Consider the following 18,400-nt stretch of genomic DNA (forward strand, 5'->3'; position numbering starts at 1 on the left):
AGTTACGTTCAAATGGGGAGAATTTTCGAGAAAAGAAAGCACAGGGATTCATCTTACAAGTCACCGGATCTCTTTGGGACAAAACGGCTCCTGCACCAATCTCGGAAGCATCTACCTTCACCTGAAATGGGAGTGAGGCAGCAACACATAAGTCTCCATCCCAAAGCCACCCACTTTGGGATACATAACGGCCATTCCGTATTCTGCCATTCATCCTTTCTCCTGGGACATCCACACAGCGCCCCCTAGCGGACTCAGTGGTTACTACACCACAGCATCAAGCACGGGGATGAATGGAAGATGGCGTTTAATACTCCAGAGGGACATTTTGAGTACCTGGTGATGCCTTTTGGACTCAATAATGCCCCTTCTGTCTTCCAGTCTTTTATGAACGATATTTTCCGGGACTTTGTGGATAAATTTTTGATCATTTATCTGGATGATATTTTGATCTTTTCCAGTGACTGGGATTCTCATGTGGAACATGTCCAGACTGTGTTCCGGATTTTGAGGGAAAATTCTCTGTATGTTAAGGGATCGAAGTGCCTCTTTGGTGTACAGAGGATTTCATTTTTGGGATTCATTTTGTCCCCGTCTGCTATTGAAATGGACCCAGCCAAGATACAGGCTATTTATGATTGGGTTCAGCCCACTTCTTTGATGGCTCTCCAGAAGTTTTTGGGTTTTGCTAACTTCTACCGTTTATAAGTTATAATTTATAAGTAATTTTTCTGGTATTGTTAAACCACTGACTGATTTTACCAAAAAGGGCGCTGATGTGGTGAATTGGTCTCCAGATGCAGTTTCGACATTTCAGGAGCTTAAGCGAAGATTCACTTCTGCTCCGGTTCTACGGCAACCTGATGCCTCACGGTTTATGGCTTCGGCAGCCGGGATTCGTCCTATACTCCGCAGTCAGGGGCCTCCTTGGAATCTCAACACCGTGCTCAAACCTAAGATCCATTTGAGCCTCTAGATTCCTTGACCATGGAAACCTAACCCTTTAACCGTCCTCTTAGTTGCAATTACTGCGGCTAGACGTATAGGAGAATTGCAGGCCCTGTCAATTCAAGAAGCTTACCTTGCAATCATTACAGATAATATCTTGAGATTAGATCACGCCTTTCTACTCAAAATTTCATAGGGATCAGGACATTGTACTGTCCTCATTCGGCCCAAGCTCTTCCAACCCTAAGGAAGAGACCTTCCACACTCTCGACATTTGCAGAGTGGTCCTATAGTGTCATTCACCCAGACTCCTGGGGTTCCTTTGCTGGGAACCCTATTATCACCAGCCAATGAAAACTAGCATTATAATTCTCAGGCATGCATACACTACCACTATTATAATCCAAAGACGAAAATTATGCTATCGCTCAGGCATACATACAATAGTTCCACTAAGTAGTGTAATTCGCAAAATCCAACACCACTCCTCTTTCTCTCAAGATTAACTTCTCACCACACTTATGTACATGACCGAGGTCTCTATTCTCAGGCTTTGACCTTCCTATCTTTCTGTGTCTAGTTTTTTGTACTTAACAGCTTCAGCCCAAGGTTGGCTGTCAACCCATCATCAGCATATCAGGGGTTGTCCCCAATTAAAAAGGCAGGACAAGCCCAGCAGTATGAGTTGGGTCCAGTCTTTATAAGCAGTCGATAGGGTCAGACATCCCACAAGCTTTGGCTGCTACACGCATCAATCTTGTAGCCGGTGTCCCTATTAAAGACGTGACATAAACACAGTCCTTAACTTGTGAGCTGAGCCACCAGAAATACGAGGTCCATAGGAATCACTCTGGGCAGCTTTATACGCCGTCACTTCTCACAGCTACACCCGTAAGGAGCAACAAACCATTCATTCACACGTTTACAAGCCTAGAGACACATTAGAACATAGAAATATTAATAGAGTTCACTGACACACATGGGCTTGCATCACATCACATGTCAAACCATGAAGTAATCGAGCAGAGCTCAGGAGACAGGCAGTAACGCATTGGGTTACCTACTGCGGTCTTCCTGAAACCTTTTCTCTGTTCCCTGGGGTCCATAATCAGAGATATTATTGTGATACCTGCATTCTCCACCAAAAATTATATGGCAATATAGCAGGGGTAACAAAGGAATAAAGGAGACCACGAACAGGTGATTATCAGCAAGATTTCCACTGCGAGTGGGTCAAGCATATGTATTTATAGGTAAATTAGGAAGTTTCAAAGTAGTTTGTTCCCCCCTGCATAGGCACTTATTTGGTTAATACACAGTAGCAAAAGTAGGTAGTTGGAACATGAATAGTGAAAGCTTATGAGCAAATGGGGAGACATGGGACTTTCAAGACTCTGCATTCCAAGACACTGCAACTAATCCAATAGTTGTGTATTGTAAACCAATTCTTTATTCATCTTCAGAGTCAAAATCATTCAAAGCTGGTGTAAGAAGGCTGGTGAGCTCCGCTGATCCTCAGTATGTGCAGACAAATGGAAACATGCTAGTGTTGCATTTGTGAGAGACCCACAGGCCAGCTGAAAGATACGGTAAGTTAGAGAGTTTGGGTTAAGATTGGAAGATGACAAAAAGGAACAGTAACTAATGCATGATTTTACAATACTTGAGGTTTATTACAAAGCACAATATGTAGTGTAGTCTAGTCTATAACCATAATGTATCATAGAGCTGCATAGGAGCTGTTTACATTAAACAGCGCTCTCACTAGAATAAATTTCATTTTAGGTCCTCATGCTAAATAACTGATCCAGTAGGCAAAATGTCAAACTGACCAAAATTTGTGCTTACAAAAAAATATATCACTTGAATCTAACAGGAAAATATATTTGAAAAGCTCAAGGTTAGAATTTACAGTTACATAATAATGTTGAAGACAGTAGGATCATGTTTACAGATGTTAGAATTGCTGAATCTGTATCATGAGGATTGTGTTTTCAAAATCTCACCCACAGTATTAGCAAAAATCCTGTTGGCAGCGGATTATTCAGGATACTCTCCAAGCGAATGACAACAGAGCTTCTTTATTCAGGAACAATATATGATAAGCTTAATAGATCAGGAATAAATCATTTGTGTGTCTCTATCTGTGCAGCATCTACAGCAGGCTGCTTCTCTCATACACAGGAAATACAGTCACATGCTATCCCTGTGTGAGCCTCTGGGAGTTTTGTTTTGTTCTAACTTTATAAACAGCATACAAGTCTAGCAACTAAACACTCATAGACAGGAATGAAGTTGTTGCACCAAACATATTCCAACAGTTTTAATGTACTTACAGTTTGTATTCATGGCAACACACCATTGTCCAATTAATTTACGTTGCCCACTACCCCAGTTGACATAATCCAGGTCGCTACCATCAATATTCCTATATTGCGAAAGCTAAAAAAAAATAAGCCATCATTTATTAGCACTATATTCTGTATTTGGCTGAGAATCATTGGGCTCCTGGGCAGTAAGGATTATTGGCTATTTTCCCCTCAAGATACAGTTATCTCTTGTTATGATTAAGTATAAAACATCACTGACCTGGACAATATAGGGCTAATGCAGGTTTACAGAGATTTTGTGCTCAAAGTAAATTCACTTTATATCTTTCAAATGGGTTGGAGCTGTGTTCTGTTCCTTTGCTACAAAGATCTGAATAATGTTTCATTATTGTAGCTAATAAACTACTGGTTGAATGTAGCAATCACTGGGGAGCTTAGTGCTTTTAGATTTTACCCCTTTCTAAAAATGGATGTATATATGACCTGGTGCAGAATATGTATCCATATCATCATATCGTGATGTACAGTTTATGTCCTTGGGGTGACATGGGCACTGAGCTGTAATATAGTAGAGCTAACTTATAGTGACAATGGCATTTGAAAGGTTTGACAGAAGGAGAATGGCCATCTCTGTGAGCTCATTGGCCCCACAGTATGATTGCGGGTTGTTATAGCACTAAAAAACACTAAGTTTGGTTTTGTTATTCAGTCCTGCTCATTGTTATTGGAACTCATGAAGTCTAAGGACATAATGTGGAATATCTCCTGAAAAAATGAATCAAATGAAACCTTTTTTTTTATTTTATAGAGCACTCATGTTAAATACCAAAGAGCAAATTGGCCAATGAATGATAAATTCAGTGTTTTAAAAAGCCACATGGTAGGCCCTGTATCTTTGTCACAATGGTGAAAACAAGTGAGCTGTCTGAAGACATCAGAACTGCTATTATTAGCAAATACAAGACTTTCAAAGTGTATTCAGTGGGGAAATAAGTATTTGATCCCTTGCTGATTTTGTAAGTTTGCCCACTGACAAAGACATGGACAGTATATAATTTTAAGGGTAGGTTAATTTTAACATTGAGAGATAGAATATCAAAAATAAAATCAAGAAAATCGCATTGTATAAATTATATAAATGTATTTGCTTTTTGCAGTGAGAAATAAGTATTTGATCCCTCGGGCAAACAAGACTTAATACTTGGTGGCAAAACCCTTGTTGGCAAGCACAGTAGTCAGACTTTTTTGTAGTTGATGATGAGGTTTGCGCACATGTCAGGAAGAATTTTAGTCCACTCCTTTTTGCAGATCATCTCTAAATCACTAAGATTTTGAGGCTGTCGCTTGGCAACTTGGAGCTTCAACTCCCTCCATAAGTTTTTTATGGGATTAAGGTCAGGAGACAGGCTAAGCCACTCCATGACCTTAACATGCTTCTTTTTGTGCCACTCCTTTGTTGCCTTGGTTGTATGTCTTGGGTCATTGTCTTGCTGGAAGACCCAGCCACGACCCATTTTTAATGTCCTGGAGGAGGGAAGGAGGTTGTCATTCAGGATTTTACGGTACATGGCTCCATCCATTGTCCCATTGATGGGGTGAAGTAGTCCTGTGCCCTTAGCAGAGAAACACCCCAAAAACATAATGTTTCCACCTCCATGCTTGACAGTGGGGATGGTGTTCTTTGGGTCATAGACAGCATTTCTCTTCCTCCAAACATGGCAAGTTGAGTTAATGGCAAAGGGCTCAATCAATTTTTGTCTCATCGGACTTCAGCACCTTCTCCCAATCACTCACAAATCATCCAGGTTTTCATTGGCAAACTTCAGATGGGCCAGCAAATGTGCCTTCTTAAGAAGTGGGTCCTTCCAGGCACAGCAGGATTTTTAACCTTTACAGTGTAATGTGTTACCAATGGTTTCCTTAGTGACTGTGGTCCCAGCTGCCTTGAGATCATTAACAAGTTCCCCCGTGTAGTTTTAGGCTGATCTCTCATCTTCCTCATGATCAAGGATACCCCACGAGGTGACATTTTGCATGGTGCCACAAGTCAATGTCGCTTGACAGTCATTTTGTATTTCTTCCATTTTCTTACTATTGCACCAACAGTTGTCTCCTTCTCACCCAGCATCTTATTTGTGGTTTTGTAGCCCATTTCAGCTTTGTGCAAGTCTATGATCTTGTCCCTGACATCCTTAGAAAGCTCTTTGGTCTTGCCCATGTTTGAGAGGTTAGAGTCTGACTGATTAATTGAGTCTGTGGACAGGAAGCTTTTATAAAGGTGACTATGTAAGACAGCTGTCTTTAATGCAGTTAACAAGTTGATTAGGAGTGTCTAACTGGTCTGTAGGATCCAGAACTCTTAATGTTTGGTAGGGGATCAAATACTTATTTCTCACTGCCAAAAATGTATATAATTTATAGAATGTGATTTTCTGGATATTATTTTTGATATTCTGTCTCTCAATATTAAAATTATAGACTGTTCATGTCTTTGCCATTGGGCAAACTTAAAAAATCAGCAAGGGATCAAATACTTTTTCCCCCACTGTAAGGCCATCTCCAAAGACCTTGGTATACCAGTTTCAACAGTGTGCAATGTTATTAAGAAGTTTGCCATGCATGGAACCATTAAGAACCTCCCTGGACATGGGGGGAGAGGAAAATTGATGTCTTCCAGAGTTGGTGCGAATGGTGGAAAAAACACCACGTCAAACATCCAAAGACTTGAAGGCCAACCTGGAAGAGTCTGGGGTCACAGTTTCAACAAGTACCATAAGCCGCATGCTCAATCAAGCAGAGCTTTATGAGCGAAGGCCAAGGAAGAAACCATTGCTGATTAAAAGACATAAAAAGAAACAACTGATCTTTGCTAAAAAGTACCTTCACAAACCACAATCCTTCTGGGAAAATGTTCTATAGAGAAATGCAACAAACATAGTTTTTTTGCAATGCAAAGCAACTGTTTACAGACGGCACAATGAAGCGTAAAAGGATAAGAACACAATACCAACAGTTAAGCATGGTGTAGGATCCATAATGCTGTAGGGTTTCTTTACTGTGTCTGGTACCGGAGGACTTGACCTTACCACAAGAATCATGAAATCAGAGAATTATCAAGCAATTTTAGAGCAAAATGTCCTACTCAGTGTAAGAAAACTTGGTATGAGTCAAAGACAATAACCCAAAGCACACAACCAAAAGTACAAAGAAATGGTTGAAAAGAAAAAATGGACTGTTTTAAAATGACCAGCAATGAGAAGTGACCTCAATCCAATTGAAAATCTTTGGGGTGAGCTGAAATCTGTCATTGGGAAAAAGAACCCTGCAAACATTCAAAAGCTTGAATAAGCTGCAAAAGAAGAGTGGGAGAAAATAGCAGCTGAGATGTGCAAGTGTAAGGAGAAGAACCAAGGCGGGCGTACATTTTCCGTGACGGATCCGGAACTGTCGGGTCTGTCACCTCGGTTGCACAGGGGAAAGCATAAGGCCTTGGACCGACTTTTGTACCCAGTGATAGGGGGTGCGGCTAAGCTAAAAAAGCCGCAGCACGCGAGAAACAGGGCAGACTTGGCGGAACGCGCTGCGCACAGGTGGACAGTGTGAGTGCTCTGACCTTGGAGCATCGCGTCGGAGCAGGCCCAAGCCTGAAGGGCCGCAGAGCCACGACCAGAGACTGTTGACAGACACTTGCCTGGTGTCCGCCAACTCCGCTGCTACCACTGCCGTCACCAACTGCGCTGCTACCGCTGACATCACCGACGTCGCTGACTCCTCTGACAGTGAGTCATAAGGCCTGTGGGAGGAACGTAGACACGTGCCCATACCAGCAGGAAAACCGGGTGACCCGTTTTGAACTGTGCCCTGACAAATCCGCACATAGTCACCGCACAGTGATAAACTCTGCCCAGGATAGACTTTATCCTCTCCGTTCCCTCATCTTCTGTACCCAGGACCGTCACCAGGACCATGAAGAATCACTGCCGTCACCAGGATCCAGGACGCCATCTTCTCCAGGACTACGCCGGACCCTGTTCGCGCCATGGCCTTGGCGCCAACGTTTACACCCATGACTCCAACTGCTGAAGTCGCTGGTTTGATAAATTTATTACTTCTGAACTTCTTGCCTTATTTGCCTAAACCTGTTTCCCTAGTTATAATACCCCAGCTGAAGTAAGCCTTTTCCCCACTTCTCCCTTTGTGGAGTATCCACTATATTATTAAACCCCCTTTAACCCTTGTTCTGCCTCTAGTCCGTTACTGCATCCCGCGTACCTGCTGTATCCTACGCAAGAATCTTATTGATGGCTACAAGAAACGTTTGGAGGCTGTCATCAATGCCAAAGGGTGTGCAACCAAGTATAAATTAGGGGTGCCTTTATTGCTGCATATGCTATTTATTCTGTTTCTTCTTTGAAATTGCAACATGTAAGTTGAAAAACAATGTTTTATTGTTGTATTACTTTGGACCACTAATTAAAAATTCTGAGGATATAACTTTGGTACATTTACATTTATTTATGAAGATATTGCTCAGTCTATTAAAAAAAATGAAGTGGTGCCAATAACAAAGAGCAGGACTCTATATATCTGCAGAATAAAGTTAGCACATCAATTATAGCAAATAGTGAACAGTGATTAAACTGAATCTGTCAGTAGGATCAACTCTCCTAAGCCTTCTATATGGGAGTGTAGTAAGTAGGTCAAAGGAGCCTAAGGATACTGTTACACTAAGCGACGCACCAGCGATCCCAACAACGATACGACCTGGTAAGGATCGCTGGTGCGTCGCTAAGTGGTTGCTAGTAAGCTGTCAACCAGACAGATCTACTCAATGACGCAGCAACGATCCGGCGATCCGTATAGCGACTTCGGTGGTCGTTGGTACCTTGTCACACAGCAACTATTCTGACGACTCATGCCTGCGTCCCTGAGTTTTGCGTCACCAACAAGGTTGCTCGTCGGCGTCAAACACAGCGATGCATGCTGGCCAGCGGGACGCCAACGATCAGAAAATGGCCTGGGACATTCGAGCACGATCAGCAATATCCAGTGGATACCAAAAAAATCGGTGACGCAACAGCGATCTCGCTAACGATCTCGTTATGAGAGACGGGGCCTTAATCATATGATACCTTAAATTTGCAATTGCATGTCTTATTCCAGCGATATCAGCGTTTTCATTGTATGTAAATTACCTCTTCCAGGCTGTGGGTCCGACAATGATCTGCATGAAAATCTTCCTTCAGAGCTAAATAAAAGGTTACCAGTGTTGTATAATGTGTTGTATAATGATTAACAGTGTTACTAGTCTGATGTGTAATGGCCGCTTTCTGCTCTCCTTATCTCACTGCAGAGCTGTGTGTGACAATAACTGACACATCTGCAGGTTCCTCTCAGCTTTATTTTCCATCACACAGGCAGACAGGGTTGCTGTATTGTTTCAATACATCAGAACTGTGAGAGCTGCAGCAAATGTGCTTGCAAAAAGACAAAGTTCAGTTGTACTGTTCTGTGTCCGTTACATGTTTCACACTAGTAACTCCCCTTTTCATGTAAAATAAGCTCTGGAGGCACAACTCATTAACATATGAGGACAACATTGATATCTTTGCAATAAGACATTTAATCCCAGATATCAAGGTATCATTCCAATATAGACAGATTAGGAGGGTTGATGCCCATTATTGATCCTTTCTATGGAGCCCCATACAAATTAAAACATTTAGAATCCTTATATAATTCAAGATAAACATATCGAACATGCCAGCTTCTATCCCCAATGCGCAGTTAGAGTATAGAATATACAGGTGTTTCTTGTGATATGCATTTTCATTTATATTGTAACCCAGATTTTGCTGTAGTAGCTTACTGGCTTTTTACTAGGATCTTTCCATTGAAATAAAAATTCATAAGTGTTTTTTAAAAATTGTCACAATAAAATTGCTATTTTATTATAGCTTTATGGAATCTTGGTTCTCGTTTTTTTTTTTAAATCATATATTTTACTAGGTGTAGTAGGAGATGTTTTAAGTATAGAAAATGTGGCTGTACTTACTGAGTCTTTTTTCCAGACACCAAGCCAAACATTCTTGGTGTTTTTAATACTTTCTTTAAGTACTCTTTGCAGATCATTATTTTCATCCAAGCTATGAACAGAACTCAAATCTCCACTCAGATTACGACAAAAGTCCTAGGAAAGAAAATATAATATAAAAAAGAATCTTGCATTATAATATTAATATACAGTAGTTAAATATTGGCAAAAGTGTATGTGTGCCTGTGTGTATGATATGGATATAGGGATTTATTACTGCTACTTTTAGTGATTTAGTCATTAAAAAATTAACTATTGCTTTAATCTAGATTTTGTATTAGCCTGTTTTCACTTTCATGACGGGGCCAAATTTTACAATTCTGACCAGTGTCACTTTATTTGGTAATAACTCTAGAATGTTTCAATGGATCCCACTGATTCTGAGATTGTATATTTCGTGACACATTGTACTTTATTTTAGTGGTAAATTTATATATCAGAATTTTGGCGAAAATTTTGAAAATTTTGCAGTTTTTAAACTTTTAATTTTTATGCCCTTAAGCCAGACAGTTGTATCTCACAAAATAGTTATCGTAATAAATAACATATGTCACCTGTCTACTTAACATTAGCATAATTTTTTCAACTTTTTTTTAGGAAGTTAGAAGGGTTAAAAGTTTATCAGCAATTTCTAATTTTTCCAACAAAATCTACAAAACCTATTTTTTTAGGAACCACATCACAACTGAAGTGACTGAGGGGTTTATATGAAACAAAATACTCAAAAGTGACAAGATTTAAAATACTGCACCCCTCAAGGGGTTCAAAACTGCATTCAAGAAGTATAACCCTTCAGGTGCTTCACAGGAGTTAAAGCAATGTGGAAGAAAAAAATTTAAATTTTACTTTTTATCACAAAAATGTTGCTTTAGTCCCAAATGTTTCATTTTCACAAGGGTAACAGGAGAAAATGGACATTACAATCTATCTTGTTTTGCAATTTCTCCTGAGTACACTGATACTTCATATGTGGGGGAAAACTACTGTTAGGTGCATGGCAGGGCTTGTAAATTGGGTGGAATAAAAAGCGGACACCATGTTGTCGCATTTGCAGAGCCCCTGATGGGTCTAAACAGTGGAAACCACACACAAGTGACCCCATTTTGGAAACTACACCCCTCAAGGAATTTATTTATAGGTTTGATGAGCACCTTGAACCCACAAGTGCTTCACACCAAATATGCATACTTTTTGCAGTTAGCATGGTCTAAACCTGCTACCATAGCAAGCAGACCCAAAGGTTAATATAGCAATGAGTTGGCCCACACGAACGCGTGGGGTGCCAATCTGAAGGGAGAGGAAGCCCCATCCCTCCCCCAGCATTATAAATGCTGTGATTACTATTGATTGCAGCATTTAGGGGAATGAATGGACCTGGACGATGCTGGCACCACTCCTGACTGTGACGGCTGGGGCTTGGCCTTCTCTTAAGCTGAGCTCCTGGCGACGGTCAAGCCGGAACAGCGCCTTTGTTTCCATGATTGCCTTGACGTAAATTTATGTCATTTTGTCGGAACCCCTTACTGATCATGAAGTAAACTTTCATTAAATGTTGTGAAGGGGTTCAAAAGTTCAAATGTGGGCAATTTTCCCCATTCATGACGAGGCACATTTTCATTATTTTCTTGTACATTTTGTGTATTTTGAAGCTTCTGATTTGCTCTGTCCAGTTATACATTATTGTCAGGGATTTGAGGGGGAGGTTTGCCCACAGTTGTCAGGAATTCATATATTATATATATATATATGGTCGGTGATATATGAATCCCCACAATTTATGTTTACACTCAGTTCCGGTTAAGAACTTGCAGCTCTCCGGTGCCCCCTTCTCCTCAGGTCAGTCAGGGAACTGTACCTAGGATTAGTAGTCACCGGAAAGACTGCCTTGTCACGTGCTGGCTGTCAGGCACTCTGCAATGAGGGCTGTATGTATATCACCACTCTCAAGCATGAAATACACACATAAACCTCCGATCCATCACTGCCAGGGTTTCCCAATACCACCAGGACGCTATGCTGCCACCAGTTCCTCGTTTGATACTAAAGCCTATATCGGGTCAGGAACCCAACCACAGGTAGCGTAATTTGGCGCCGAGTATGTGTCGGTTCAGTCATAGAGCAAGGAAAATGTAGCTAGTACATTTTTAAGTTTACTCCATAAAATATAGGGAGTGTTTACAAAAATACAAAATATATTACAAAAGGAGAAAAAAAACAGTATGTACAGACAGTTACAAATAAAAGGGATTAAAATAAGAAACTTACACTCATCCACAGATATGACATGTTTATAATGGGGAGGAGAACCTTCCCAGGGCAAAGGGTCCTTCAGCACAGCTTTGTGTAGCTGGTTCTCCAGGCATCTGACACTTTCCTTATGGAGCGTCAGAGCTTTATGCTTTTCTCTTGCAGACCTCACTAGGTGGGCTGAGCTGGAGAATGTATGCCCCTTTTTGAACAGTTATTAAAAACTTTTAATTGCCATAACTGTGACTGGGAAGCTCACAGAGTAACGACAGGCGTATTATATTTCCTCTTACAAAATTATCTTTTGTTTGAGATGAAACATGACACGACTGCGTGTCACTGGGGGGCAGAAACTGTTTTCTCGGTTTCTGATAGGCACACAGGCTGCAAAATGTTGCTGCGTGTAGCCTAAGTTATACATATTCTGAAAATATGTTTCCTGTCTCTAGGATTATTGTGTGTTATTACATTTGAGTTTGAATAGACAAAGGAAATTTTAAATAATTGGCGGGAGAATTAGCTCTGAGTTGGGCAGAAACAATAAAAGTGCCCCAGTAGGAAAGGAGGGGGAGGGAGTGGATAGAATTACACAGTGTAAAGTGAAAGGGAGGGGGAAGTCTTTCAGCCTGTGGCTGCATGTTCAAATTCATAAGTACTGTCCACAAACCAACTGGGTGTAGGGCGACAGGCAGCGCCAGAAGTGTACTTAGGACATTAGGAAATACTCATATTTTCCTGACAATTATATATCGCTTTTGTCTTTTTTTGTGATTTGTGGGGCCTAATTTTTATGATATTTTTATATTTAGATTTGTTATTTGGGAATATTCAGAAAAAGTTAAAGGAAAAAAAGAAATATATGTCTATTATTCTCATTTTATCATTTTAATGAATTGAAATACATTTGAAATTCTGTTGCCCTTTCCATTACAATTATTTTTATGCATGTAATATTTTGATTTTTTTTTCATTGAGAGTGGGGCTGGAAACTACTGTTTGGCCTAGCAGTGACTAGGGCAAACTCTTTTTATCCCACATATTGTACACAATTGGATATATAAGCATACCTTAGCTGTGTGGAAGCCACTAGACTCTTGAAAAATATGGTACTTGCTTGTTCCTTCATCTGGACAGGCAGCATGTTCTGCCTTTTCGGTAAAATCTGGATCACTATGGTCACTATCTTGACTCAGAGACAGGTCTTCTTCATCCAACTCATCTTCGTTGTAGCATTCATCAAATGATTTGTAAAAGTTATCTTCATTTGCAGCCATTTTAATTAACTGATCATCATTTTCCTTCTCATAATCTCGAAAGAAAAAAAAATCATACATAAAAAAACTTACTTCTACTGTGGCCTTTATCAGTTAGGCTCTGGTCACAATTATGCTAGATGTTTGTTATACCAGGATGGCAATGGGCTTGATTATTTATTATGCATTGCTATTTGAGTATGATCATGTTACTCAGCGCTTTTTAGACATTATCATTGTTGTCCCCAATGTGACTCACAATCTAAATTTACTATCAGTATATCTTTGGAGTGCAGGAGGAAACTGGAAAACCCCGAGACAACCCACCTAAACATAGGGAGAACATAGTAACTACTTTCAGATGTTGACTTTGGTGGAGATATGAATCCAGGAAACCAGCTCTGCAAAGCAACAGTGCTAACTGATTGAGCACTAAAATGTTCAAGTGCTCGGTCATCGAATTGAGCAGGTCGGACGCACGGACGGGCTCAAAGACGAAGGGGGAACAGCATCCACTCCAGGTGAAGAGGTAAATATATTTTATTCCGCCAAAAATAGATACGACGTTTCGACCATAAGGTCTTTATCAAGTAAATCAAATGGCAACATGAGCAGCCATATATGGTGTGGATGAACCAATCACCATATTGGAAACGCCCCTATATCAAAATACATACACAACATTTCAAATAAAACATCAAGTGTAAAAAATAGGTGATGAAATATAAAAAACACAGTATGCAGTTATATGGATCCAAATAATCCCATAAATAGAGGAAAGAAGGTGAAGGTAAACACAGAGACCAAAGCGATCATCCAATCAACTCCCAGCATCATTGTTGCTATAACCACAACGATCCAATCGCTATGATCCTAACATTGCCCACCTGCACCAACCAATAAAGGCGCTCTAAACCATCAGCGCCAAAATTGTGATCAATCCTTGCAATCATTATAGGACACATAACAAAGACGCTGTCATAGATACCTGTGCATGGCATAGCCAATAGCTGGCGGTGGTGCCGCGTCGCCGCAGAAGCCCAGACACGGCGAAGTCTTGCGAGAAGTCAACGTCAGGAGTGTTGCACAAGCGTGATCTCACAGACGAGACGTCATCACCGAGAGCCCACCCCACCAGGCCCAGCCGCACATGCGCACAAGTAACCCCCATATCAAAATGCCATATCCATAGCACTAATATATCGATTCAGTTAAGGATGCCACCCAGAGGCAGAGGCGTCACATGACAGGTCACGTGTGGAGTCACATGGACCATCATGTGACATGAAAATCTAGGCTCAAAATAGAGCCAAACCCTCATGGCTCCACATTCCACATGAAATAACTCAATAGAGAACCAAATCTGTATATAGATAGCATACCACAATATAAAGGCTTTGTATAAAGACTAGTTCATAAGAACGAATGAATGCACATACCATAAATACAAATGATCGCAAATGGTCACAAATGAGTTAAACAGCACTAAGACAGCATGTATTGTGCATACAGATAAAGATGATTTAAACCATGTAGCAGAGAATATAGATATATGAAATAACTCAATAGAGAACCAAATGTGTATATAGATAGCATAACACAAAATAAAGGCTTTGTATAAAGACTAGTTCATAAGAACGAATAAATAGTGCATGTGCATACCATAAATACAAATGATCACAAATGAGTTAAACAGCACTAAGGCAGCATGTATTGTGCATACAAATAAAATTGATTTGAACCATGTAGCAGAGAATAGAATACGCCTGTAAAAAACGTGCTAACAAGCCCAAAAACAATATCTGGCTTGAGTAGCCCCCTAATACCATGATATTAGCAAAATCCTAAAAGGGTATGCATACTTCCCTAAGAGTAACTCAAATTGTCATGATTAATCAGGCATGCTGAAATTAGATAGCACAGGCTAACAATAGCCGCCTGCAAAGAATACTGAGCTCAGCTTTAAACTAGTTATATAAAAATTACAAATCAGAGGTGGAGTGGAGCCTGAGCGTCCTGAGACCCGACGCGTGTCACCACCAGTTGTTGCTTCGTCAGGGGTACTGACAGTTAGTTGTGGCTTTTATGCATTAATTAGATTAGTAATCGAGTGCAGCTGCGCTAACACTTCCCAAAGAGGCTGTAGGACACATAGGCGGCTAGCGGCCAATGATTGCATTGTATAACCCCTGTCAGGGCTGAATTCTATCCAGAGCGCAGGTGCCAGCGTACGTACCCCAAAAGTGACTGGCACGGTATAAGATCTAAGATTGTCTGACTTATTGCGCTTGTGAAGGATAACTGCTATTCATAGCTCATTCCAGAGACTTAGAGAGGTCTCTCTGCTGCGTCTGCACTTAAAACACAGCTAAATTGTTCTAAATTGTGGTCGCTTGTTCCTCCACATCTTCTGGGTGTTGGCACATGACAATATATTAATCTAATTATTATATTTGGTATTATTATACATATATATATTTTTTACAATAGCTAATTTCAATTAAATGATGTGGATTTGGCAGCCAGAGAGGCAGCATGGCACAGTCAGGCGAGTGGATTGTTTGGTGACAGCCCTGGGGAGTCGACTGGTGGCTCCGCAGGTGATGCTGATTTTCAGAGTATTACCAGGGAATTAATAGGATTACACAAGTCGCTCACTAAGACATGGTGGAACATTAAGACGCTAGAGGAATATAAAAAAACTGAATTGGTTCCGAGAGGTCTTAGAATACAGATTTTTCCAGCCTGGGAGGCTGAAGATGACTTTCGTAAAATCTGGGAAAGTGGTCTATTACAGTGCTCTAAGATCATTATCGATATGCTCATAGAACATGGTCGTGGTGTCTTGATTACCATTAAGGACAAGATAAAACTATCTGAAGCGAAAATGGATAAATTTGATAAAAAATCTTTAGTGGAACCATTCCAGATCCAACTAAAGTCCCACCATTGATAAGTTTGAAAAAGAGGTCATTGAGGGGAAGAGACAGAAGTTTAAAAGAGATCAGTTTGATTTTAGTAGCGGTCGGGCCTACAGATGGGCCCACAAGGGCAATAAGAGAATTGGTGGTTCAACCACGTTAGCTGATAATAACAAAAGTACGGCCTCAGTGAATGAGCTTTCATCAAGCGATTTTTTTATCGTCCGGACAAAGCGATACCGAAGGCGCAGTAGGAGGGGTCGACGTAAGAGATATATCTCACAAGAAACGCACACGAAATTACAGAATTTGGTCTCCCAAGTACAAACAGGAGACACGTCAGAATCGGAGACGCTAATTCCCGTATGTAGTTCCATGACTGATGCCCCTTCAGACTCTGGTAGGTTACCGATTATAAATCTTTCTTCATATGTATTGACGGATTTGGAGGTTGCCGTGTTGGAGAAGGGACTTTCCTTCTGTCCAACCAGTTGTCTAGACAAATTTACTTTGATCAAAGATGTGTATCTTTTCTGTCGACAGCTTACCTTCAAGCTACTATACCATCAGCCCACCATCATTGACGATCTACCATTGGTTGAAAGGCAAGCCTTTAGGGATTTATTAGACCTGCTTGAGGAGAATGAAGGGGCACATGGAACTAGAAGAAAATTTTTGGGTAGGTTGCCATCACAGGCCACTCCCTCTTTTTCTTTGTTTCCATCAGTACAAGGTTTTTTCAATACGGTCTGTAAAGAAATACAAGCCCTAAAATTGGACAAAAATAGGGATAGAAATCTGAGTGCACGTGAGCAGGCCTCTATTACAAAGTTGGGGTCTAACCGCAATTTTGTTATACGTGAGGCAGATAAAGGGGGAAACTTGGTCATTTGGCCAGTGGAGTTATATCTAAGTGAAGCAAAACGTCAACTAACAAACCCTCAATGTTATCAGGTTCTCCCCTCGGACCCTACGTGTGTGTTTAAAGCAAAATTGGACCGCCTGTTGGATTCAGCATTCCTAAATAATATAATCAACAAACGTGAGAGGGATTTTCTGACATGCCACCGTCCAAGGATACCGACGTTTTATATGATCCCTAAGGTCCACAAGTCACTACAGGTACCTCCTGGGAGACCTATTGTGTCTGGAATTGGCGGTTTGCTAGAACGACCATGCATTTATGTAGATTTCTTTTTACAGCCGTTGGTTTCCTCCCTCAGGTCTTTCGTAAGGGATTCTACCTTCTTGATTCAACAGCTATGTGATCTTGAAATCCCTCCAGATGTGTGGCTTGTGACTTTGGATGTAGAGTCTCTCTACACGTGCATACAACACGATCTGGGTATGCAGGCGGTTTCGTTTTTCTTGGACCAAAATACATCAGGTGACAGAAAACACAATTCCTTTCTATTGGAATTGCTGCATTTCATATTAGATAAAAACTATTTTGTCTTTGATCGGGTGCACTACAGACAGACGACAGGGACTGCGATTGGCGCACGGTGTGCGCCCGCGTATGCAAATTTGTTTCTTGGTTGGTGGGAGCTAACCAGGGTGTTCTGTCTAGAGGGATTTTCCACACATGTCATCAAGTGGTACCGTTATATTGACAACATTTTGTTTCTCTGGACAGGCACCATGGAGGAATGTGAACAGTTCATAGAGCTACTTAATAACAACTCTTGGAACATATGGCTTACATCGCATCTTTCTCAAACGGAGGTTGAATTTTTGGATCTAAAGCTCCGTCCCCTTGGCTCCCGGATTTCTACCTCACTTTATCGAAAACTGACTGCCACCAATAGTTTGCTGCACTTCTCCAGTTTCCATCCCCAGCATCTTAGGGATGGTATTCCAACGGGCCAGTTTTATCCGGTAAGGAGGAATTGCAGCACACGGGAGGATTTTTTGGTATATGCTTGTGATTTGACCACACGTTTTAGAGATAGGGGTTACCCCAAAAAAGTAGTCTCACGTGCATACATGGCAGCAAGAGAGGCGGATAGGGAATGTCTTCTTGAAACTCGAGTGAAAGGACTCCCAAGACCTCTAGGAGTCATTACCACATACAATAATCAGTGGCAAGACATCAGGGGCATTTTGTCCAAGCACTGGGGGATACTTCTAAGTGAGCCCAGATTGAAACCGCACATTTCTGCCCGACCTAGCCTGGTGGCAAGAAGAGCTAGGAATCTGAAAGATTGCCTGAGCCACAGTCACTTCAAACGACCGGTCACCAGACTGAATATGGGTACACGACTAGTGGGCACTTTTCCGTGTGGCAATTGTAACATTTGTCCATTCACTATATGTGCTAGTGTTTTGACCTTGCCTTCTTTCCTATTTCAGATCTGGGAGTTATGTTAATTGCAAATCTTGCAACGTTGTTTATGCTCTGGTTTGTCCGTGTCCTAAAATATACGTCGGACAAACTACACAGGAGGTAAGAAAAAGGATTCAGCACCACTTTTCCTGCATTACAACAGCTAAGAAGGACAAAGAAAAAAGAATAACCTTGACAACGGTTGCCTCGCATAACTCCCAATGAACTGGGACTAAGATCATGGGACTTGAGTCTGTCCAGTTGGACATCAGGGGTGGAGA

General features: G+C 41.0%; 1 protein-coding gene across 1 annotated transcript; it reads right to left on the bottom strand.

Annotated features, from left to right (window-relative positions):
- Positions 1–2,287: 2,287 nt before the first annotated feature.
- Positions 2,288–15,683, bottom strand: LOC141101087 (C-type Lectin CRL-like). Its single transcript, XM_073589921.1, has 5 exons — positions 15,668–15,683; positions 12,687–12,928; positions 9,334–9,468; positions 3,285–3,390; positions 2,288–2,525 (listed from the first exon to the last, which is right to left on the bottom strand). The coding sequence occupies exons 1-5, from the start codon at positions 15,681–15,683 to the stop codon at positions 2,464–2,466; spliced, it is 561 nt and encodes a 186-aa protein (XP_073446022.1). The 3' UTR covers positions 2,288–2,463.
- Between the last annotated feature and the right edge of the window lie 2,717 nt (positions 15,684–18,400).

The sequence above is a fragment of the Dendrobates tinctorius genome, unplaced genomic scaffold (genome assembly GCF_039654945.1).
Source record: "Dendrobates tinctorius isolate UK_male_01 unplaced genomic scaffold, ASM3965494v1 ptg000114l, whole genome shotgun sequence".
NCBI classification, from domain to species: domain Eukaryota; kingdom Metazoa; phylum Chordata; class Amphibia; order Anura; family Dendrobatidae; genus Dendrobates; species Dendrobates tinctorius.

What these genes read in the sequence shown, in the direction of transcription:
- LOC141101087 (XM_073589921.1), bottom strand. An exon ending in GTGGCTTCCACACAGCTAAG is followed by an intron (nt 9,469 to 12,686) that starts GTATGCTTATAT and finishes TTTCTTTCCTAG; the next exon opens with GACTTTTGTCGTAATCTGAG. An exon ending in TGTTGCCATGAATACAAACT is followed by an intron (nt 2,526 to 3,284) that starts GTAAGTACATTA and finishes CGTATCTTTCAG; the next exon opens with CTGGCCTGTGGGTCTCTCAC.